The 25,521-nt window shown below is 34.8% G+C and overlaps 5 protein-coding genes across 5 annotated transcripts; 3 read left to right on the top strand and 2 right to left on the bottom strand.

The window, feature by feature from the left end:
- Positions 1-159: 159 nt before the first annotated feature.
- On the bottom strand, positions 160-4,839 carry LOC106383929. The gene is made up of 11 exons (XM_013823979.3): positions 3,950-4,839; positions 3,402-3,604; positions 3,125-3,322; positions 2,870-3,037; positions 2,700-2,779; positions 2,411-2,486; positions 2,118-2,328; positions 1,825-2,030; positions 1,642-1,747; positions 1,240-1,329; positions 160-1,086 (listed from the first exon to the last, which is right to left on the bottom strand). Exons 1-11 carry the CDS (start codon positions 4,458-4,460, stop codon positions 344-346), a joined length of 2,592 nt encoding a protein of 863 aa, XP_013679433.1. The 5' UTR covers positions 4,461-4,839; the 3' UTR covers positions 160-343.
- Positions 4,840-8,497: 3,658 nt separating this feature from the next.
- On the bottom strand, positions 8,498-9,836 carry LOC106383921 (DNA damage-repair/toleration protein DRT100-like). The gene has a single exon (XM_013823973.3). The coding sequence runs from the start codon at positions 9,730-9,732 to the stop codon at positions 8,614-8,616; it is 1,119 nt and encodes a 372-aa protein (XP_013679427.1). The 5' UTR covers positions 9,733-9,836; the 3' UTR covers positions 8,498-8,613.
- A 2,624-nt stretch (positions 9,837-12,460) lies between these two features.
- LOC111204334 lies at positions 12,461-14,444 on the top strand. Its single transcript, XM_022698763.2, has 6 exons — positions 12,461-12,976; positions 13,104-13,295; positions 13,369-13,473; positions 13,565-13,684; positions 13,765-13,851; positions 13,913-14,444. Exons 1-6 carry the CDS (start codon positions 12,641-12,643, stop codon positions 14,357-14,359), a joined length of 1,287 nt encoding a protein of 428 aa, XP_022554484.1. The 5' UTR covers positions 12,461-12,640; the 3' UTR covers positions 14,360-14,444.
- A 1,253-nt stretch (positions 14,445-15,697) lies between these two features.
- On the top strand, positions 15,698-18,226 carry LOC111204333 (IRK-interacting protein). Its single transcript, XM_022698761.2, has 2 exons — positions 15,698-16,275; positions 16,845-18,226. The coding sequence occupies exons 1-2, from the start codon at positions 16,093-16,095 to the stop codon at positions 18,093-18,095; spliced, it is 1,434 nt and encodes a 477-aa protein (XP_022554482.1). The 5' UTR covers positions 15,698-16,092; the 3' UTR covers positions 18,096-18,226.
- Positions 18,227-21,196: 2,970 nt separating this feature from the next.
- Positions 21,197-23,651, top strand: LOC111204332 (transcription factor MYB46-like). Its single transcript, XM_022698759.2, has 2 exons — positions 21,197-21,711; positions 22,874-23,651. Exons 1-2 carry the CDS (start codon positions 21,434-21,436, stop codon positions 23,433-23,435), a joined length of 840 nt encoding a protein of 279 aa, XP_022554480.1. The 5' UTR covers positions 21,197-21,433; the 3' UTR covers positions 23,436-23,651.
- Positions 23,652-25,521: the final 1,870 nt, after the last annotated feature.

Genomic DNA, 25,521 nt, shown 5'->3' with positions numbered 1-25,521 from the left:
ATAAAATATTGTGAAAAATAAAAAACAATTAAGTACAATTTTAGTTTTCACTGGTTGAAGACTGCAACCTAGTCTGTTCTGTTTTTTTTTTTTTAAGAATCATTACATTAATGACCAATAAAATAAAAGATGTTCAATAAATTGTCATGCAAATTTGTGAAAAAAAACTTTAGTCTATATATTTATAGTAACTTGCAACATACATTTGTAGATTAAATTACATAACACAAACCACCTAATCAAACTAAACATCTAAACACAACCCTTATAGCTATTTCCTTAACACTTTTTCTTATTTTTCACCCAAAATACTTAAAGGAGCTTTTTTTAAGTAAATCTTTCTTCAAGTTTGTTGTAAACTGAAGTACACATTGTATGTTTCATCTCTTAAGCTGAACAATGGAGATAACACAAAGTTCCTCTGCACTCCATTCATCACAAAGCTCATAGGATTGTATTGACTCATCCCTTTCCTTAACACAAAGCTTGCTGCCTGTTTAAACTTCTCATCACTCCCATCAGAATCACACTTGAGCCTCAGTTTCATTCCAGCCTTCATGGTTTGATCACTGTACACATAACAACCCTTCTTGCTCTCTAGCATTAGAGAAACACTCCCCTGCTTCCCATCAACTCCAGCTACTAAACGAAACCTCGAGGCTTCTTTATCACTAGGAGAAGAACCTTGAACCGCAAGGGAGCTATCAGTTGCTTGCGTCACAAGCATCCCAGGGAAATCAAACGGTTCAATCATGACCTGGCTTCCAATTAGCTCCTCTGGACCTAATATCATCCGTTTAAGATCAGCAGTCACGAGCCTGAAAGTTGCTGCAACAGCGGCTTGCGTCCCTGGCGCGGGCGATGCTTCCATGGTGATGGTTTGGTTGTTATTTGACAAGACGTAAGATGTGTTTCCAGATTGTTGCGAGAGTGTGACAAGGTGACTGTTGTCTGTTTCGGGTATAGATCTTATCCATATGTTATCTTTAGCCTGAGTTGTGATGCTCCAGTCCCTGCTTGTGAGTCCAGCTAACAAGTAAGGGCCATAGAGTATGGCCTGAAGAGATGCGTACTCCGGTCTATCATCTGATAAATCAGTTTATGTTGTCAGAACAGAGTTGAACAGAACATTTGAGTACACTATGATTAAGATCCGCTTAACCGGTTTGACTTAACCAAATGTAGACAGTATAAGCTGATTCAACGCATTGTAATGAAGATTAAGAACAGTGGCTATACCTTTTATAGCTTCAGTTCTGATACTCAATGGTAGCTCCATGGTTACTTGATCTCCTGACTTCCAGTTCTGTTTGATTGATAGAAAGTTACCTGCAGCAAAAGGTAGCTCCAATATGAAACTATAGCAGACTAGAGACTATAGCAGAAACTATAGACATCTAGAGCTGGTTCTGTTCTTTAAATTTAGAAACCGATTTTATGTTATAACAATGTTCAAAAAATTGCTAGGCGCTAGTTAGACACTTTATACGAGATTATTGATTAGGCCGGCGTCTAGACCGTTTTTTGTGCACCTAGACCAATTTTTTAAAAAACTAGTTATAAATTACTCATTTAGTTTAATTCTGATTTGCCGCTAGACAGATTTTTAGAACACTGGTTACATACAGAATGTTAAATTACCTGAAGCTGGTACTTTCAAGGATTGTCCATTCAAAGAAACTTTAGCAGTTTCAGAGTTTGTCCAAACAGGAATCCTTAGATTCAAAGTGGACTCCTTCCCTATCCCCTGCAAGAAAATCAGATCCATCAGACTCTCTATTCACATGAACAGAGTTTCATCTGGTTTATGCCAAAAGATTTTACCCCTTTGGAGGAAGATAAAATGAATGTCACACGCATGTACGGATCCCATGACACAACCGGTTTAACTGTCTGAGATAGCAAAACACCAGAAGACTTCCAATCTAGTGTGCTTGATATATATTGTGTGACATAGAGAGCTGGAGACTCTCCATCTCCATCTTCTTGAAAATATATAGAATCTCCCAGTTTTGAAAAAGATTCAATTCCTGTGCAGAAACAAAACAGAATCCTCAAAATCTATCTGTTTTCTTTAAAAAAAAGTAGCAAACAAGATGGTTGTAGTAAAGATTTACCAGTGCCATAGCAACACCAGAAGGCATCATAAGGTGTTCCCCAACCGTGATAAGTCACGGCCTTAGAAACACCTTTACCCAGTGGGAGCATGTAGATCATCTTTCCAGGCTCGGTTCCCCTTTGAATCCCAAGCACACCGTTTGTCAAAGCACGCTCGTAATAGTCTGCATAACTAACTTCTTTTGTCCACCTGAACAGATTCCTAGACACCTGAAAATTGTATAAAGTTGTTAATAATGTAACATTGAGCTAAATAAAAAAAGAGAACAAAAACAGAACTTAAAATGCTTACCTTGAGCATGTTATAGGTAGTACATGATTCCTCGTTTTCAGTTTGCAGCGTAGTCGCCAATCTCTTTGGATCTTGCCTAATGTTAAACATTTCCAGATCATGATTTCGAGTTAAAACTAAGGTAGTGTCAAAATGAAACAAACTCTTATTAGAAAGAAAGTCTCCCACATCGAAAGTTAGAAGGAATCTCAGCCCGTCTATATTATATATTATTTGAAATTCCTTTCAACTTCCGATGTGAGAGACTGTCTCTAATAACTCTAACGTCAGGTCATGTTAGTACTATTACCAGAATTCACCGACTGATGTTCCTCCGGTCGCATAGCTGTGGGAAGCATTGACTATATCCATAAAGAACATTGAGATTTCCTGGAAATACAGACATCAGAATCAAAAAAAAAAATCAATGTTTTCTTTAAAAAAATCTCACACTTTTCAAGATTATGTATGCTTCAGTACCTTATGGAGTGGATCACCAGTGATTTCATACCGGAGTTGGGAACCAACCACAATGGGAATATGTGTGTTAGAGTGGAATCCACTTATATCATCAGCCTGGATTGCAAGCACTCCAAGAAAACAAGGCTTGTCAAAGAGATGTGCGAGCAGCAAATACTTGGAGTCTCCCTGCAAGAGTCCAATAAAACTATTGATATGACACAAAAGCTAGATGTAGGTATCTAAGGAGGAGTTTGATAAGGTTTTTGAACTCACAGTGATGCTGTATATCTGGTACAGAACATCATTCATGCCACCAGTTTCTTCGTTTAGTGACTGCCAGTGTCTTTCAACGCTGTACATCTTTATCACATTGCGAACACGGACATAAAAGTAATCAGCCATCCATGTCGCCATTTTAAGAGCTTGACTGTTCCCTGCCAACTTGTACTGATCCACCAAGCCGGCTAAAATCTGTCAAGATTTAGACATAAAGTTAAAAACCTTTTTTATATAAAACATCACAAGCATCTCAGATGTATGAGTATTTCACCTTGTGAATGGTGTAGTATGGAGCCCAGACAGGCTTTATAGCTTCGAACCGGTCGAAAAAGCTGGAAGGGAAAGCAGAGAGATACCCTGTGCCAACCTTCTCCTGGCAAGCAGATAAAGCTGAGACAAGAGAAGACATCTTCTCCTTGAGAGTGTTGTTATGAGTACTTGCCCACATGTAAGCTGTTGCACTCAAGTAGTGACCTTCAAAAACAAAAACAGTCAGAGATCCTTTCAAGTGTCTATGCAAATGTTTAAGGTGAGAATCTTTATAGGGTCTATGCATTCTAATATATATGTTCTAAAAATCGGTCTAGGCGCACCTAGACCTGCGACAAATAAAAAGACTTTTCTAGAACAATTTTTGGTCTATACGCTCAAAAAATCAGTCTAGGCATCTTTTAATCAATAATCTCATATAAAGCGCCTAACGACCATTGCTAATACCAAACATTAAAATCTATAAACCTATTTTTTTATTCCATACTATAAAAAACACAGATCAAGAAACTGAAACTGAACTGGAGAAAATAATCAGCTTTATATTACCAACAAAATGGCCACGGAGTTCACTATCAGGCCCCTCCCAACCTCCATAAGGAACACCAGAAGCAGCAATACCAGCAGCTTTACGGAAACTCCAACTCAAACCATCAACATCCAGCATCAACAGATACTCAAGATTCGTCTGCTGAGCCCTCCACTGGAAAGTGCTCGGATCCAGCCTAACATCGTGCAAGGAAACGTCCTTTAAGAAGCTACCAGATGAGTTATCCGAGTTCTTGATCTTACGATACATGATGGTCCAGCTGTATTCGTCTTCCTCTTCTCTAAGCATCTTGCGCGGTAGCAAACTAGACCAAGCTGAGTCATCGGTTGGCGTGAGGTGGTAATGAGAGAACATCTCTGTTTTGAGAGATTCGTTGTTTGATCGGAGAAGCTCGTTGCGGAAAGTGTGGGATGAGAGCTGAGAAGGAGTGTTTGTACACTCTTTCGCTAGACAGACGAGAAAGGTTATGTGTAGTAGTAACGCAACCGTTACGATGAGACCAAACTTCATCTCTGTTTTTCTGTAAGTGTTTTAGAGAAAAAAAGATTTTTTAATAATGATCAAAATGAAAAACCCAGATTCAGATTCTAAGAAGAGAATGAAAAGATTCTAAACAGTTAGAGATCGTTGGGGAAGAGAAAGAGTAATGAGATGGGGATATTTATAAAGCGTGGTAAAGTAAAAGACTTTTGAAAGATTAAGCAATGTCTGCCACAAAAATAACAAAACAAAAGGATGTAAGAGAATCGAGGAAGGAGGAGGTCACGGATGCTTTGTCGTTTTCGCTGTCTGTTTTTTTTGTAATGGACTCTGTTTCGATGAAAGATGTCTCTGTTTTTTTTCTCGAGATGAAGAATGCACTACTAAACAAAAGGCACACACCAATAACGATTAAACAAATATTATTGTTTTTTCTCAGTTTTAGTGATTAATTATGTTTTTCCTTCCCTAAATCGCTGATTAGGGAAAATGGGAAGGAGAGAGAGGAAGAGGTTTTGGTTGCAGAGAAGAAGATAGTGGTGGAGTGTAGAGAAAAAGTAAATAAAAGTGTTTTTTTTTTGTCAACAAATAAAAAGTAATAGATAGAAGATACTCTAACTAATTTGCTTACGTGGCGTTAAAATTGATGCAAAAAGAATTTACGCTTATGTTGTGTTACTGGCTTAGATTAAAAAATAAGTTACATTCTTAAACTTTATTATAGTGTTAGGAATAATCGAACTTATTTTAGCTGCTAGTTTTTAGACAAAAGGAACATATACTAGGTTGACAAAATGAAACTAATTTACAGTTGACAAAAGAAAAGAAACTAATTTACTAATTATTTTCTTGAATGATTGGAGCACAGCTGGATATATACAACTGGAATAGGGTGACATGTGAGTTATTTGTTATTTTTTTTGCTAAAGATTTTTTTTTAACTTTACTAAAGTTATTTGTTGTGCGACTTTTTCTTATGAAAGTAACTAATGATTCCTCTACATTTTACCAATCGATGGCTCTTGTGTAGATCTTCTGGTCTGTGAAGGTTGCTTATACGTTTTAGCAAGGCATAGAGAGATAGTAGGTATAGAGAGAACAAAATCAAGATAAGAACAAATCTACCTAAAAAGCACATTTTGTAAAATTACTTACAGAGATAAATATTCATAAAAATCACTCATATCAAACTATGCAATTCATATCAAGAGAACAAGGCATGTGGTTTGTGTTAATGCATGTTGTTGGAGAGAAATATGAATTTATATCATTACTTTTTTAAGTAAGCAGTATCAATAGTTACAACTAAAAACTACATATGCATCCGCATAAATGCCTCTAGATAACAACTATAGACTACACAAACAATAAATGATTCTTTAGCTAGCCAATTGCATGTAATTATTTTTGCTTGAAATCGTGTTCTTGTATCAGTGTCTCTGTTTTATAGTATATGGAGAAATTATGTATTACGGGTTTTTCTTCTTCCACAAGCGAAGACTCTTTCAACCTAATTATATAAACTTGTAACTGGTAGTAGTAATAATAGTTCATTGAATTCAATATTCCTGAGGTTTATTTCAAGATTCTCTTTGGCCAATTAAATTCATAAAGAATTAAAGAGTAAATTCCATCGGCAACGTCAACTATAAAATTATGAGTGTTTGATAAGTTTTACATATAATAATTAGATAAAAACTAAAGGAATTTTAGGAGCATTTCAACTCAGATCTATATTTTCTACTAAAATATAGTAACTTTTATTATAAAATGAATTGACTCCAATATATGTTTTTATAATAGATTTCTTCTATTTTAAAAGAAATAGAAATATAATATTTTTATTCTAAATATAGAGATAAAAACAAAGTTTCTCAAAAAAAATTCTCTAAAAAATAGAGAAAATTTATTATGAAGTCACATTAGAATAAATTTCATCTTTATAATAGATTTTATCTATTCTATAGGAAAATATAGAGTTGGGTTAGATTGTCTAAATGCTACTATAATCGTGAACTGTCGATATCCATGTAAACTGGCATGCAATTATTATGTTATGTATGATGTAGATCTAAACAAGGATATTAAATATCAAAAATAAATGAAAAGATATACACTGAAAGAGTTGTTGTGTAGTTATGGAGAGTGATGTATTCGTCATTTGTCAATTTTGTGGACAAAAATCTTTTGGACATTCCGATCAGTTTAGTGATTTTCATCTAGGGTTAAGGTATCTGCTGCCGTCAACTTATTGGATCAGATTATTTTTGTTGGGAAAGCCAATGGTTCTTGAAAGTTAAGGTATAATCTCTGAATAATACGATGACGTCTAGTAGTTTGTTGCTTCAAGAAAGGAACATTATCTACACGTCAATGTTAACAGCCCAAAGGTCTCTTTTTCGAGTATAGTGCAAAGGATACACGAGTTACTTTTTTCTTCCCACTTGTACACACTTCATATCTATAGATGCGCGCATAAGAAAATCACCCAAGATATTATTACGAGTTGTTGAAAAGAAAATCAGTTATATGTTGTAAATCATTTACTAGTAAAGTTTCTTTTAGAAAAGTTCTGAGAAACGTCCTAGTTATCATAACGCATGTTTTAATTTACCTCTGGCTTCAATCCCAATACCGCGGCTCCTATGTTTCAGTTTCAGCAACGTTCTTCATCATTGTCAGTACGACAGTGTATATCAGTGAAGCTCTTACTTCAACATTGTACATATGCAACATTTGTTAACTACTCCCTTTAGCGTACAAAAGATTTAAATAGTAACGAATTCGGACGGGATAATGTTTTGCTTTAGGATTTGAAATATAATTGCTTGGCAGATAAAGAACAAAAAAATACTGTCTGAGAAAATTAAAACAAACTAGTGGTGGTTGACATAACATGGCAGTTAAGTTAAATCTTACGATTAGTTATAAGAATCAGCACTAACCATAAAAACTTTAATTAATAGGATGCTTCAAAGCATACTTTGTATCACATACTTGTTATGTAATTCTCTCATGTACGGTGTATATATATACTCAAGTACTTAAAAGCATCAAATACGTGTTGTGCAATCCTCTCCAGCACGTTATTCATATGTTCTTTGTATCGTATCTTTTTGTTTTTCTACAAAGCTTATGATGAAGTTTATCGGGAAAAGCACATTTCATCACTTATACCATTGATGAATAAACTTATATATGTAATCTAATTGTGTATGATGATGATTTTGTTTTGTGTTTCATTTGATCAGAAACTTTGATTGTTTACGTAAAATATCAAATGCCTGTTCGGCGACGGATCAAAAGGATGAATTATTGCTAACCATTAGATCACTTTTTGTAAGTAAGACATGTAGAAAATTCGTTACAAATTCGTCCTTCAGAGACGAAACACAACGCCATCTTCAATTTTTATGTGAGAAAATGTTGCAATCTCTTTTAAGTTCTAATCTCATGATTATGAGAATAGCATTTTCTAATTTAAATATTGTAATCATGAAGTTAACTTGATGGATAATATGTTTTAACTGACGGACAATATCTTCACTATACAGTATTAATAATTTGAAGGGTTAAAGTGTTTCATGGTTTTGTGATTTGACTGACCACAACTAGTGTCAATACAGTTTTTTTTGTTCGTGTAGTAACTGAATTTATTTGTATCACGTCCAAGAAAACGACCCATGCACAACTGACACTGGACGCAAGCCCATCAGACTAATTTTGCCTTATTTAGTCCACTTTGATAATGGCGTTTCCGTGGTAAGCAAGAACTTTCCACGATAAAAAGCCCATAAACCCATTAGAAGGACTCACAAATACGGTTCCTTTGTCAAGGACGAACCACAAGTCTAGTTCAAAATGGTCATACAAACTTGACTTTCTAAAGCATACCCAGACGGCCAGACCAAATCATTAGATGAGGGGTAGTGAATATACCAATGTCACTAACATGGTCGGGTCCAAGTATTTAAACAACCGGTAAATATATATATATATATATATTTTTTTTCTAAGTTTATCTTCTTGCTCTCATCGAGGGGTTCGAGAATCAAAGCAGATAAGACTAAAAGAAAACACCAAATGGGAATATATATCGCCTTGCCCCTTTCAAACGGCTAGTAGTTACACTCATACATTCATAAATAACTGTATTAAGATGCTCTTACTGATTACTTAAATTTTATTTCCCACAGTCCCCAAGAGGCGTTCCACACAGACACCTATTATAACCAAACGACGTCGCATCAAGATGATCAAAAGGAGACCCCGCCGGAATCTTCCCACACAGCTGGTTATGACTCACATCCAAATGCCCAATAAACGACGCCGTAGTGATACTCTCCGGAATCACTCCCTCCAAACGGTTATTCGAAAGATCCAACACCGTGAAGTACGACCTCGGCCCAAACGCGTTCGGTATCTTCCCGCTGATAAAGTTCCCGCTCAAATTCAAATTCGAGATCGATGACGTCATCAAACTCCCCGGGATCTCCCCGGAGATCAAGTTCCCGTCGAGATTAAGCGTCGCGAGCACCGACATTCTCCCGAACGAAGGCGGGATCGGGCCCGTGATCCGGTTCATCGAGAGCTCGAGATCCGCTAACCGGTAGATCCGGGTCAGAGACTCGGGTATTTGACCCGAGAGTTTGTTACCGCTTAGTAGAACCCGGCTCAGCATCTTTAACCGGCCTATGTATACCGGTATGACTCCGGTTAAACCGTTGTTCCTCAGATCGAGATGCGTTAAGCTCGTCAGCCTCGCGATCGACGCCGGAATCGCGCCGGAGATCTGATTATCGGCGAGGTTGAGCACCGTCAGCTTCAGGAGGTTCCCGATGTTCGCCGGAATCACGCCGGAGATTTTGTTTCCGACGAGATCGACATGTCTCATGGCGGGGAGGTTCGTGATGCAGGCGGGGATCTCGCCGGAGATTCCTTCCCAGTCGGAGAGGGTGACGCCGGAGAGCTGAGTTAGTTCGCATATCGCCGGGGAGATGGAGCCGGTCATGACGCCTTTCCGTTTCGCGCGCTGGAAAATCGGCTCCTCGGAGATTCCGCGGAGGGTGACGGCGGAGACGCGGCGGTTGGTGGGGTCGCAGCTCACGCCGTACCAGCCGTGGCAGCAGTCTTGGCCTTTCCACGAGTTGAACACGCCGATGTACGGCTCGTTGAGGTGTGATCGGAACTCGAGAAGCGCCGCTCTGTCGGAGGGGAGACAAGCTTGGGCGGCGACGGTGGCGAGGAGCAAAACGACGGCGTTGCAGAACACAACCGTTATCGCCTTCTTCTTAGCATCCATTGAGCTTTGATCACAAGACTGACTATAGAGAGTGTTGTGTTTTGTTATCTCCAAGGAGCTTACATAGGCTTGTTGACATGGAAACGACTTAACTACTATGGTGTTGTATTTATACTCGTTAACTGAATCACATTGCTTCGTTGAACCTTCTCATTTACTGCCACGTCGCATCCTTTGCATGCTCCTTCAGTTTTCAACCTTTCTAATTATTTTTTTGGATCACTAGTGGGATCCTTGCTGAAGTAATAACATGGTTTTGTTTGTTTATGTCAGAGTGGTTGTACTAATAAATATTCTCTATGTTTCAAAATATACATATTTTAAAATTTTCACACGTATAATAAAACATATTAAATTTTAGTTATAAATATTTTTTTTGTGGTTATCTATTTTCTATAATTATAAACCAATAAAATTCAGAAATTGCAATTAATCATTCACTATCATACACATAGAAACTACATAAGCCAGCGAGTTTCAAAACTATAAGAACAAAAAAAAACAGGGGATAACACTAAACTCTTGGAGCCAAGAGCCAAAAAATAATAGACATCCCCTGGAACTGAAACAGACCCAACTAATACATACGCTTAAGTACATTACAATCAGATCAAAATCCATCACTAAGAACCATAAAGAGGAAAAAAACTGAGACAAAAAGGATAGAAAGAGAAAGCAACCAAAGTTGATCACTGGATCAAACTGATGAACCTTTCAATTTAATATTGTATGGTTGTTTCCGATGAAAATAAAACAATTTTCTGCGAGTGGAAGACAAGATTTAGAACTGGTAACATTCAAGTGGCCAAGCTACAGCAGTTTATATTATCCTAGTTTATTTTATTTTGTCCACCTACTGTATACTAGTACTTCTTAATTGGTTGGAATATTAACTAGTTACTACTAGTTTTTATTTTGTAATATATATTGTCAGATGTTATCGTTGCAGATGAGCATGTGATCTTTGTCCTTGTTAACATTTAATTAGCACATATATAATAAACTCATATAATGATGTATAAATAATTTATTCGACCTCTTCTTTCAAACTTGAGTCAATAGTACAATTATAAAACAAAGGAAAATTAATTTTGTTCACGTTTAGCTAGTTTCTACACTATGACACTAGCCAAATCACCGTTGCATATCGCATCCACGTTGGCCACACCTCCACGAACGATAGTAGTCTGTCATAAGACTCACATCAATAATTTACGTTTTTTAAAGTTGTCTTTTCTATAGGTTATTATCTTTCCATTGAGCTAGGTTTCTCAAAATTCATTACCGGCCCTAATAAATATGAAAGGTTTGGAGACAGCTCGAGTAAACGTGATACAGAGATTTGGGCCATTTGGCAGTTGGTTAATTAAATGTTTCTAGAGATTTAGAAGGAAGTGAGATATGCCAGAATGGAGACATTAATGGTGTTGTTGACTGTTCGGACTTCGAAACATAACTCATGTGCCCGCATGTGCTTCATCACCTTCTTCTTCATTTCCATTTACTTCTATAGCTCATAGTTATATTCTATACTTCAGGTTTCAGGAAACGAAGAAAGAAACGAGGAAAACTAAAAAGGAAAGGTACTCGGTTTCCCAAGGACTAGGACATACCACGTTCCTAAATAACTGGAGCCTGGAGGAGAGTATCACTTCAGAGTTAAGACGTCACGTGTAATAATATACTTCAGAAAATGTTTTCAAAAATGTTTGTTCTGCCAACTAAATTTCGTAAAATAAAATTTGGGTACGTAAAAACAAATGCTTATTATTAGGCGTAAACTGGACTGGAAGTCCAGTAGCGAACACCAATCTGAAAGAGTATTACTTATTTTCCAATGTATTTTAATTTTAGCTAACGAATAACTTAAAATATTATTTTTATAAAATAAATTTATCTCTGGCTGATTCTAGTCTTTAAACGTTAGGATGCGTTTTTAGAAGAAGATCAAATCAAGATCAAACATGCCGCTGCTGACAACTCACATGCATATATGTACTTGTATATTAGAAAACTCAAATAACTAGTAGTATTAAACTAGAAGTTGTGCCTTTGAAACCTTGCCACATTGCCACTTTCTGACACATAGTCATCAGTTCAGAAAAATAAAATGAAAATTAAACAATTTTGATCATGTTCTCGCTCTGTCACTGCCACTGTTCTCAATTAAATGAGTCCCATGAATCATATGCACATCATTAAGAGAGAACACCGAAATAAGATAATACATTTCTCCATAATTCAATCATGAATCATTTATAAGCTGAGATAGGTTGTGCCTGGTCATATGAGAGCCGAGAAAGATGTAGACTTGTAGTTAGTGTCTCATCTACATAATTTTTTTTAAAGCAAAATTTTACCAAGACTTTTTGTTCAAGACGAATTAAGTAGAAACCCATATTGGCTTTTGAACAACGTCAAACATGAGTTGGCTACATTTTTACCAAGAAAATTAATTTAAGGGTATCACCAACCTTCATCTCTCATTCAGTTTCTAAAAGACACTAAAATATTAACAAAAACGAAAACATAAATTCATAAAGACAATTTTATAAATATTTCATAAGTTTGTAAAAAATTCTTACCATACTGGTTATTCTATAACTACCTAAACCATTTTTATTTATAAAATATAACTATTGACTTAAATTAAACTAAATCCATTAGTACTAATGATAGTCTTTTCACCATAAATGATATTCATAAACAGAAAAAGACAAAAACATGTGTACAACCCAGACGATGGTGGTGACCATGACACCAACGTTAACCTTCAAACCTCTTCGTCTCCCCCTAACCCCCACATCGGAGGGAAAATCCCAATTTTGAAATCGCAGAAAAATCCAAAAAACTCAAAAAAAATTGAAACGCTCTCTGCAAAACCTCGATCACTCCTCCTCGGATCCAAATGGAGGAACCCGGTTCGGATCCCGGATCCTACCCAATCCCGCCCGCTTCAGTCCACCTCTCACCCTTCTCCTCCCTCGCTCCTCCTCCCTCCGCTCGTCTCCACTTCACTCGTCGTCGTACCCAGCCGCTGCAATCATCTCGTTACACCTCTCTCAAGAGCCTTCTCGACGATCCCACCAGCTCGGCGCGATCAATCGGCCGAGACGAAGCCCTAGCGTGGGAGCTATTTACGCCTCACCAGAGGGTCATGATCGTGGCGGTTATCGGCGCCGCCGCCGCGGAATCGAAGAAGAACGGCGTGATTCGGCAGCTCCGGAAGTCAATTGATCTTAAAGTTCGTTCCTTTATAGGCTTTAAATGTTTAATTAGTTGGTTTAATTTTACGTTTTGATTTTTTTTTATAAAAACGTTTGCTTTTAATGTTTTTTTATTTAATCTGTGGTGTGTGGATTTGTTTTCAGGACCAGGTTCTGACAGGGATGCAACAGAAGCTGGATGATCTCTGTCAACAGCTAAGTCTTGTCAAGGTCTTAGGTGATGGTGATGATCTGGAATCGAAGTTTAAAGAGAAGTTTGGATCTGAGAATGTTAAGTTTGTAGAGTGTGGTTGCTTGCTTTGTGATCAGCATCATCACTCCTCATCTGGTATACAGGTGTGTGTGTGTGTTTGTTTGTGCTCTCTTGCTTTTACATGGAGATTATGTTCTTGATGCTTCTGTTGCTTAGGATAAAGCTTCAACGAATCTGGTGGTTGAAGCTGAGCAAGAAGAGAGGCGTTTGTCTTACTTGTCAGATTGGTGTTCTAGTGTCACTTCTGCTGCAGAACTCCATGTATGTGTGTATACTGAAACAATCTTTGTGCTGGATCTTGTTTTTTTTTTTGTTGCAAATGAAGATCACTTGTTTTAAATGTTTATTGCAGTTTGATAATCTTTCACTAGACCAAGACATGCTTTCTCTCAGAAAGGAGTGTCAAGAGAAAGATGCAACAATAAAGGACTTGACTTCGTTTCTTCAGTTAACCAACAAAGCTTGTTCGAAAGTAAGCAAGACAAAGCCTTAGGTTTTTGATTCTTATTCTTATAACTTGGACAAACATGTGTCTTATTCTCTCTTTAACAGAGAGAAACAGAGCTTGAAGAGATTGTTCGCAGGAAGAAAACAATCATCAAGAAGCTCAAGAGGGACGTACTGGTGTTAGAAGAAAAGGTGAGAAACTTTTTACCACTAAACTTCATCTCAAGGTGTTCATTGATTGTCATATGTGTAGGTTACTCAGCTCACTAGGCTCCAGAGGTCTTCCTACTCAGCTGCAGCCTCAAATACCTTTGAATTCCCAATGAGAGTGGACAATCTTCTTTACGATATGGATGTTTCTACAGCTTCTTCGTCATCTGATTCAGATACTCCTGCAAACACACCTCGGCGAACTGTGTTGGAGGTTGCTCCAGTTGATTCCATCAAGGGGGAACCCTCAGCTTTGGAACAAACTTATAAATCAGCACCAGCTAAATCCATGGCTTCACTTGTGAAATCTGTGAAGCCGTCTTCAGTAGTTAGTCCATTGACTACTACTCGGAAGCCTGTTGCTGCTGCTTCTTCTTCTTCTTCAAGGATGCGAGGGGCTTCTTCTGCTGGTGATACAAAGAAACCTAGAAGGCCAGTTCAGGTTGCCCCAAGAGCTTCTTCCTCTGGTTCACATAAGAGATGGGTTTAGTATCATTTGCATTTCTGAGAGAAAAAAATGTTATATATGTAGCTAAAAGTATGATATATTCCATAATTACATATTTTCAGGATGATGACTTCATAGTTCATGTCTATAACTCTCAAAACTGACTTTTGAATTGGGTTCTTTGAGTTTGAAAATGAATTCTTCAATAGGCTATATAAAACATCAGAGTTTCTGCTCAATAACTTATAGAAAAATCATGCTGTTATCTACATGGTAGTCGTTAGTGCCTTTTTGTTGATTTGAATTTTAGTGAGAACTCTGAAATAAGTAAACACCTTATCAACCACTACATTGTGCAGATATGTACAAAAAAAATTGTATGAAGTAATGACTCAAAATCTATTAACTGCTTGAAGTTCTGAGTGTTATCACTCAAGAAACGTTTTTCTATTGGTAGATGTCTTAGGAAGATTAGATTTTCATTGGACTGTTCTCTGTTAGTTGTTGAACTAATCACTTAACAATGATTTTGTCATCATTATATTATTAGTAGTTTAATACTACTTTTCTCCTAATGTCTTGACTTTCTTTCCTCACTGATGTAAACAACTCCACTTTACAACATTATTGCAAAACAACTCTTATTAAATGATCAGTCCCACACGGAAAGTTCTATCATATACTAACAAATATGGTTTTGTCAGCTTTTAACTAAAGAATGACCTATTTGTTTTGTAGTATATATCCTTTCTTCCGAGATCGAGGATCAACCGAATAAACATTTTAGCGAGTGGAATGCATATGATCCCTCGACAAATCTTTCAAATTGTCGGAATTATAACAAACGCATTTGACACGTACAAATATTAGTCACCAACATACACACTTCACATATGCTCACTCCCACATTTGAACTTAGGTTATGACACTCTACTATTAACCAATTAGCTACTCGATCGATAGTGATAGATAATACATGTAAACATATGAAAATTTTGATTGCATTACTTATATTATCAAAGTGCTGACTGCAATATAAACTGAAGTTCCATCGCATGAGGTCCTTAATACATTCTCCAGTGACTAGTATTTAATTTTCTAAGATATTATAATCATTTATCATGAAATTACTTTCCTAAAATTAATTTTAAACTATGATTCTTTATATGTGAATCATTTGACGTATCTAATCATATTTGATTTTTTCAATATTTAGCATTTTGTTTAGATTTGTAATTTTATTTACTAATTTTAATGATACTAATATTTTATATGCATATATAAGAAATATATTTTATTTCTAGTTGTGAGTACTTTTTCTTAGTCTTAAGTATATATGAATTGTTATGATATTCTCTAGTTTTTTTTGATGGAAATAAATCAAGTAATTCATACCAATTAAACATTTTTAGTTTGAAAAGATTTTGATGATTGTTAATATCTTAAAATGGTGGAATTCTGTTTTTTTTGGCAGTGGATAAAACAACAATCATGTAGAAAAATTAAAGTTTACCAAAGAAACAAAAACAGAAGAGCTGAAAAAGAAACAAATAAGAAAATAAGGGGCATTTTCGTACACAACAAAATTGGTCTCTCTGCTCTGCACATGCACTCTTTGTATCAGTCCTTTTAAAGAGAAGGGAGACAGAACATTCTTTGGATTTTCTCTCTTTCTCACACAGACATCATCCTCATCATCACCACCCTTTCCTCTTGGACAATCTCATTCACAACCTCTCTGTCTCATCTTTCATTCTTTTCTTACATCTTCTTCCATGGCTTCTTTTGAAACAAGAATGAACATGGATAGAGAAAAAGAAGAGGTCATAGCAAACGGTGTGAAGATGAGGGCACTTATCCAGAAGTTAAGCCCATCTATCAGAATCCCTTCTTCATCTTCTCCAGCTTCTCGTCATCTCCACAACCTCTCTGCTCATGATTATCCTGTTTTCACTCCTGTAACTTCTCTTTTCCTTAGTTACAAAAAAAAACTTCTCTTTTCTTTATTTTTTGAGTTTTTTCATCTCTTTTTATTATCTCTAACTTGATTCATTTCGATATTATGTATGAGGATTTGAGTTTGTTGGAATTTTAAAGATTTAAAAAAAAAAATCATCTTTTTTTTTGAAACACTTTTTTTTTTTTTTTTTTTTTTTTGAAAAATCATCAAACACAAGATTTATTGGTTGAATCCGGTTTAGGCTCCATAATTACAATTGCTTTCAGTTTTTTTTTTTTTTTGATATTTCTTATGTAATTATACATGTCTTTATACGTTTTGAAGCTTCATACAATATCTATGATTTTCACAGACAAAAAAAAACAATAGTATACATTATAGAATTAGGTTAATCACTTCAATAATTAAAACCACTGTGAAGTATAAAGACAAAACAGAAAAGACCTGAATTTGGTAGAACCATTGTTTTGTTTTTGTCCTTAGCTGACACACTATTCTTAATTTTGGACACAAGTTACTGTCTTTTCCACTTTACACTGCTAAAATTCCCTCTTGGTTTTGAAACAGAGCTATGGAGATGAGCCTGTGCCTGCATTTCATCGCAAGAATCTCACATCATCTGAGAATTTGGATGAATCTTGTGTTGGAGGTGAAGATCAAGACTTGAGACATACTCTCAGACCCCAAACGTTGCATTTTAGATCGGTCTCTTCTTGTAATGACTACAAACAAAGAGGTTTCGACGCCAAGAGTTTCAAGAACTCTAATCTTGTTGTGCCCTTGACTGATTCACATTCAGCTGCTGTTACTTCTCAGCCAAGGAACAGTGGAGGCAGAGTGTTGTCTTGGTTGTTCCCCAAGTTAAAGAGAAAGCACAAGAGCAACTCGATCTTTAACTCCCCTAGTAGAACCGAGAGATCAGAGGAAGTTCCTGAGAAGTTGAAGAGAGAGCTGATGGAAGCAAACAGAAGCAGAGACGCTGCGTTGACACAAGTCTCGGAGATGAAATCTTCGTTGAGAGAGTTTAACGAGAAGCTTCAGTACTTGGAAAGTTACTGTGAAGGTTTAAAGAAAGCTTTAGTGTCACGAGAGAAGATACCAGTGAGTGAAGATGTGATGGTTGAAAGGTTCTTGCAGATTGTATCCGAATCAAGATTATCGATAAAACAGTTCTTGAAATCATTAGTCGCAGAGATCGATGAAGAAGACTCGACTCTGATTAGTAACATCAACACTCTCCTTCAACCACACAACTTGTCATTCACCTCTAAGCACTCCAAGATCATTCAGTACCACTTAGAAGCCATCATGAGCCAATCTATATACCAAGATTTCGAGAACTGTGTCTTCCAAAAGAACGGTAAACCGAAGTTTCTTGATCAAGAACAAGATCGAAAAGCGAAGTTCTCTTCCTTTGCTTCTTTAAGAAACTTGAGCTGGAACGAGGTAATGGAAAAGGGTACAAAATACCACAGCGAAGAGTTCAGTAGATTCTGCGATGAGAAGATGAATTTGATCATTACAACGTTGAAATGGACAAGACCATGGTCTGAACAGATGTTACAAGCGTTTTTTGTCGCTGCAAAATGTGTCTGGCTGCTTCATTTGCTTGCCTTCTCGCTCAAGCCAGCGTTAGGGATCTTGAGGGTGGAGGAGAACAGAGTGTTTGAGTCAAGTTATATGGAAGATATGGGTGGAGATAGGGACAGACAGAGATCAACAGGGTCATGTAGACCGGTGCGGGTTAAGGTTATGGTGATGCCTGGTTTTTATGTTCAAGATAGGGTGTTGAGATGTAAGGTTATTTGCAGGTACTAGTCATAAGGCTAGAAGAGAGTCACACTCTCTTGTTGATTATCTCTTATGTTTCTTCTTAGGCTTCAGTTGTATCTTGTACATATTTGTTTGTTAAGAATTATCATAGGTTATAAAACTTCACATTTTTTCTATGTTAAAAATTATCAGAGGTTAGTATCTCCTGTTGATATGCTATGTTTTTAAGCAGTGACTTATGAGACATGAATAATGATCATTATTATTATTGCATTACTTGTCTCCTGTTTTTGGGATAGATTTTTAAACTAATGAATTAACTATTGTTTTACAAATTTATAACTTTGTCAGTGTACGGTTAGGAGCTCTATTTGATGTTTATGAATTAATGTAGTACTATTGCTTACCAAAAGGTGATTTAAAAGTAAATTTTCTAATTTTTAATTAATTCAAGTGCTGACTTTTTGCCCTTCTTATATCTTTCAAAATACAAAGAAACATTTCATAAAGAAAAATTGAAGAAATCATATGATGTCATGGTGATTCCACTTTATCGTTTAAGATACTACGTTCAAAAGGTGATTTGAAAGTAAATTTCTAGAAAGAGTTCGTTAAGTGAGCCTTTATCGGAGTTCAATCTTTCTATTTTTCACTTTTTCATTTGTTATCTTTGAGCAACGTGACACTTGATCATAAAAGCAGCAGCGTCCTATTAACAAAGAACTTAGTGGTGCCACATTAACTAACAAACAAAAAGAAACTTAGTGGTGCCCTAATATATACAATTTTTTTTTTGCCAAATGCTAATATATACAAGTTAGCTTTAGTACTTTTTCTCTAATATATACAAATTAGCTTTAGTACTTTTTCTTGAAGAAGAAAATTACAGTGTAATATTATTAGTACTCAGTGACTGTTCCCATCGTGTTGACTGTCTGTATACGTTGTGGTCGAAGCGGTTTACCTGTAAGCTGCGGATGGGGTGATGCAGAAGACAAATTTTACTTTAATTATTTTAGAAGGTATAAAAAGAATATAACACATCGTCAAGTCAAAGCAAATACAGTACGAGGTCGAATAAAACAAAAATAACAGCCTCATAATTGTTACTTATTAGTTATTAGCTGTTAACAGCCAAAAGTTTCGTCTGGGTTGCACTGATTTTTCTAGGTGACTATAACGTGACGGCAGGGGTTAGTTTGAGAACTATCTATTATAGCTATTAGCTAAAAACGTTCCTAACGGAACTGGGTGGGTTAGGTTAAAGATTACAATTGGCGCAGATAAGTGAAGTCCGATGTTATGTGTTTCTTCAAAGACAACCTAATCACGACAAGTGTAACAAAAAGTTCACCACAAATTATATGTATGTATGCAAATGCATAATGATCAACCAATTAGATTTTGTCCCCAAAATGATTGTCCTGAAGTGAGTGATACTTTATAGTAATTTTTTTTGTTATTTATTAAAAGAACATATAATACAAATATAAAAGTATAAATTAAGATACATCACCCTGTAAAGTAAGATTCAAGTTTAAGCTAATGCTTTGATTCAATGGTAGTGTTTGTTAATTTCTTTTATTTGGGGTTCAGTTCTCATGGGTGATAATTGCTTTCTTAGTTAGTAACCACTTTGTCTTCATTGAGGAAAATGACATATGCATGATTAATGTTTCAAATAAATAAACTTGAGGTTTCCGTTATAGTCTCAAAAGAGTGTAATACACACGAGACTACATTTTGTACAGTGATTAACCTCGCACTACTTTATTGATATATATAAATATATATATATATATATATATATATATATATATTAAGCGATTATTGTTGTGTGTCTAGAGTTAATTATACACTGACCTTTCTGTTTAGGGTTAGTCTTAGCAGACATCTGCATAGAGATAAAATTAATAGATTTTAGAGTGGTATATATATTTAAAGTTTGGTAGTTAAATAGCTAAACTATATTTTCAAAGTTATAACTAATACTGTTAATTTTTTCTACCACAAAATTATATTCTAAGTTGTGATATACATTGTAATTCTGTCATCCAAATTTCAATGTAGAGTCGAAGAAAAAATCAATATTTTATTAAAAACAATGATTGTTTAAGGATTAATTGTATCACCAAAAACTCACATTCCCCATACTACAAAGGAACATACATTTTTTAGCTAAAAACACATCAATTTATCATGTTTAGATGTATAGTCTATAGATTAATGTCTTCAAAAATGGAGTCGATAAGAAAGATTTACACAAACTATTATCTCTCCCAAAAACCTAAGATCTTTAGTCCTTTTCCATTAGCAATATCTTCAAGATTCAATATTCCAACTTCTTTTGTACTTTATCTGTGGATTTTTTTATGATTGTATAAAAAGTTATGTTTATTTTCGGATTTTAGTGTAAATCGAGAAGTTAAAAATCGTGACCCACGTTTCTTTCCAATAAAAAGATAAAATATATGGATAAAGGAGTATAATATTTTCTCCATAACAATAATTTGATTTCTTCAAGTGTACGTGTTGGTGCGCGAGAGGTGGTTGTGTGAAGCCGAAGCAAAACTTCTTGCTCGGCTGCTAAGCTTAATATAAAACAAACAAAAAGGGTTATGACACTCGTCAACTTATTTATATATACAATCGAAAAACAGCTTATTATACGTAAATATTAATGAAATAACTCAACATTTGCTTACCTTGAAAATGAAGATATCCTTGAATAGAAAATAGACATGTTCATTAATATATAAATTAATGTTATATAGTATTATATATACACACTTAAGGTTAATGAATTAGACATGTCTGTAATATATACCTTGTGAATGAAGAAACAAATGCATATGGTTTATATATTCAAAAAGAAAAAAAGTTGAACAAGTGAAGAGCACTTCTCCTTTTGGCTTTGAGGTTTGCATTTCGGGTCGCTCTCAGAACCGTTTTCGTCATGACCGACCAACTAACGTTTCTTCACTTGGTTAACTTAGTTATATACACATGTTGTTGGTGTATTTTATGCACCACACAAACAATATTGGTCGACTAGAAATGTATATATGTTTTTGTATGTTTTATAACAATGCAACATACCGTATATTATATTATAGTATATATATAATAATGCTTAAAATAAGGAATATATATATATTAAAAAGGGAGAAGATGAAAATTGAAAAATTGGTTTGTCTTCCTAGAATTGTAAGCAAACCATACAACCATCCCTTTCCTCATCATCATCATTCTCCCTTCATCAAGTCTTCTCTCTTTTCTCTCTCTCTCTCTGTTATAAAAACAAACTTCACTGGTTCACATCAACAAATCGATCGAGCCTTGAGAAAGATTAAGAGAAACAATTAACTCAACAAAAAAAAAAGATGAGAAAACCAGAGGTAGCAAATGTAGTCACTCATCAAGTAAAGAAGATGAAGAAGGGGCTTTGGTCTCCAGAGGAAGACTCAAAGCTGATGCAATATATGATAACCAATGGGCAAGGATGTTGGAGCGATGTAGCCAAAAACGCAGGCCTTCAACGATGTGGCAAAAGCTGCCGTCTTCGTTGGATCAACTATCTTCGTCCTGACCTCAAGCGTGGCGCTTTCTCTCCTCAGGAAGAGGAACTCATCATTCGTTTTCATTCCATTCTCGGCAACAGGTATATATTTTTGCAATCGTTTTGGTTGTTTTACATGTTATCAATTAAAAAGGTAACTATAATGGATAAATTTTCTTATACCAACTAGCATGTTTTAGGTAAATATTGCTTAAAATTGTCTTGGTAATTTTTGGTTTATGGGTAAATTGTAAAAACGCATATATAGAGAAAGCCAAGCCAACTGAGCAAGAACAAAAGTCCACCTTAATTAAAACGATCAAATTGTTGAATTAGATCAACTAGCATGTGTGTGTGTTTTTCGACCGGTTAAACATATAAGAAATGTGTGTGTGTGTGTCAGTGTGTGTGTTTTTTTTTTAAGTTCTTTAGAAAAAAAAAACATATAAGATGTGAGCTAATCTATATACATATAGGCTATAGCGAGTTAACATAAACAGTTCGTGTGTATGCTCTATTGTGACTATATACGATACATGATATACAAATCCTAAAAAGATATGATCGAACTTCATGTTGAAAATAGAGTTTGGTTCGAATTTTCACTGGGACGATAACTGTTAAAATTCAAAGAGATGAATGATTTTTTAAGAAGAAAATTGATCCAATTATAATTATAGTAGCATTAGAAAGTAGACGCAATAACCAAACTAGGAATGAGTACATTCACGTGTAATTATGTCCTTATGTGAGTGGTCAGAGTCCGTTAATCGTGAGTGTTAAGACTTAAGAGAGTGCTCTTACAAAAAAAAAACTTGTTTTCGTGAAACCGACTTTTGTGTCTTTATCACCTTTTCTTTTCTTCTTTAGGGTTTTACTTCAACTTTTATTTTCTAATTATACACTTTATTTTTTTTCCTGTCACTTCCTACAGAAACATACATTTTTTTGAGTTTATACTTCACGTTGGACATGACTTCGTGAAAACAATTATACATTTTCTATTAATTGTATACTTATCTTTAGTATTTGTTAGTTAATTTAATAAAATTAAATTACATATTTTTTTCGAAACTTATGTGAAATCATTTAACGACAATTTATTTGAACGCAAATGTATTTGTTTTATAGTAGTTGCAGTAATTTTCTTTCACGTACTTTGCTTCTAATTCCCATGCAAACAATGCACTTTTATAAATTTAATTACATACCACGTCTCATTGAATTAGTCTACTCTCTTTCTTCTCATTCATCGATTTAATAGGTGGTCTCAGATTGCAGCACGATTGCCTGGTCGAACCGACAACGAGATCAAGAACTTTTGGAACTCAACAATAAAGAAAAGGCTAAAGAAATTATCCGACACATCCAACTCCGTCAACAACTCATCCTCATCACCCAAAGCAAGTGACTCGTCTTCTAATTCCACCTCTTCTTTGGAGTTTAAAGACATTATAGGAAGCTTCATGTCCTTACAAGAACAAGGATTCGTCAACCCCTCTTTTACCAACATGCCAACCAACAACAATCCATTCCCAGCGCCACAACTGATCAGCCACCCGTATAATGACGACTTTCCCCCTTATGTAGATGGTTTCTGCGGAATAAACACAGGAGTACAAGGGGAACTCTACTTTCCACCTTTGGAATGTGAAGAAGGCGACTGGTACAACGCAGATATTACCAACCACTTAGATGACGACATGAACACTAATGGGGCTGGAAACGTACCTGAGGGTGTGAGAATGGAAGAATATTGGGACCTTGACCAGTTGATGAACACTGAGGCGCCTTCGTTTTACTTCAACTTCAAGCAAAGCATATGATTTTTTTCCTGTTGCCGAATATACTAAGATTCATAGCCACACACACAAAACGCAAATACCGATATATACATTGTCATAGATAGATACTGAAAAGGTAGAGAGTGTTTTGTTTTGAATAATACTAGGGCTTGACGTGCCATATGTAATGATTAGTCAATGTAAACAAAAAAATACCCCTTAATAAAAGATGAATAAACACACATACATTTACGAACATTTTTAAACATTTCAAGAACTTTTTAATATGGTTCCTCAAGGAGTCACCATAGCCTTGAGCTGATGTGACAGGAACATTAGCTTCCTGATATCAATAGTCAACATTCTTATTTGGCTTGGTGTTAAGCCCCTACGAAAATATTGAGTTTTTGGTAAATGTTTTATATACCGAAGCTTATAATCTTTAGTGTTGTTTTAAAATTTCTAACCACATTCTACATTTATATTAATGTATGCTAAACTTTCATGGTAAATGAGCATCGTTCAATTGTTTTCATAAATTAATTTAGTAAAACTTTATATACTCCCTAAATTAGTGGACTAACCATTATAAAATCACTATTCTTTTAAAAAGTAGAGACAACAAAGGCTCCAAACCTCTTTGAACATCATCATATGTTAGTGCAGGATGCAACTATGCATTAAAACAATATTGTCATATTTTTTGAAATTTTCACAAAATCTATATGTTAACAACCCTTACAAAAATATAAAGTTTTGGGTAAATGTTTTATATATTGAAGCTTATAATTTTTAATGTTGTTTTAAAATTTTCTAACTATATTCTAAATTTGTATTAATTTATTTTAAGCTCTTTTTCATGGTATATTGGAATCATTATAATTTTTTTATCCATTAATTTAGTAAAACTTCATAATACTCCATAAATCGATGGAATAACCACTATAAAATTACTATTTTCTTGAAAAATGGAGACAACAAAGACTCCAAAACTCTTTGAACATCATCATATGTTAGTGCAGGATGCAACTATGCATTAAAATAATATTGTTGTATTTTTTGAAATTTTCTCAAAATCCATGTGTTATAACCCCTATGAAAATATTGAGTTTTTGGTAAATGTTTTATATACTGAAGCCTATAATCTTTAGTGTTGTTTTAAAATTTCTAACCACATTCTAAATTTGTATAAATGTATTTTAAGCTCTTTTTCATGGTATATTAGAATCATTATAATTTTTTTTATCAATTAATTTAGTAAAACTTCATAATACTCTCTAAATCGATGGAATAGCCACTATAAAATCACTATTTTCTTGAAAACAGAGACAACAAAGACTCCAAACCTCTTTGAACATCATCATATGTTAGCCTAGGATGCAATTATGCATAAAAATAATATTGTCATATTTTTTGAAATTTTCTCAAAATCTATATGTTAACAACCCCTACGAAAATATAAAATTTTTGGTAAATGTTTTATATACTGAAGATTATAATTTTTAGTGTTGTTTTAAAATTTTCTAACCATATTCTAAATTTGTATTAATGTATTTTAAGCTCTTTTTCATGGTATATGGGAATCATTATAATTTTTTTTATATCCATTAATTTAGTAAAACTTCATAATGCTCCCTAAATTGATGGAATAACCACTATAAAATCATTATTTTTTGAAAAACGGAGACAAAAAGGCTCCAAACCTCTTTGAAAATCATCATATGTTAGTGCATGATGCAACTATGCATTAAAACAATATTGTCGTGTTTTTTAAAATTTTCTCAAAATCTATGTGTTAACACCCCTACGAAAATATTGAGTTTTTGGTAAATGTTTTATATATTGAAGCCTATAATCTTTAGTATTGTTTTAAAATTTTCAACCATATTCTACATTTGTATTAATGTATTTTAATCTCTTTTTCATATTATATGGAAATCGTTATAATTTATTTATCCATTAATTTAGTGAAACTTTATAATACTCTCTAAATCGATGAAATAACCACTATAAAATCACTATTTTCTTGAAAAACAGAGACACCAAAGGCTCCAAATCTCTTTAAACATCATCATATGTTAGTGCATGATGCAACTTTGCATTAAAACAGTATTGTCCTATTTTTTGA

The sequence above is a fragment of the Brassica napus genome, chromosome A2 (genome assembly GCF_020379485.1).
Source record: "Brassica napus cultivar Da-Ae chromosome A2, Da-Ae, whole genome shotgun sequence".
Classification (NCBI taxonomy): domain Eukaryota; kingdom Viridiplantae; phylum Streptophyta; class Magnoliopsida; order Brassicales; family Brassicaceae; genus Brassica; species Brassica napus.
The sequence above is the reverse complement of the archived record's forward strand: the minus strand, read 5'-3'. Positions and strand labels throughout refer to the sequence as shown.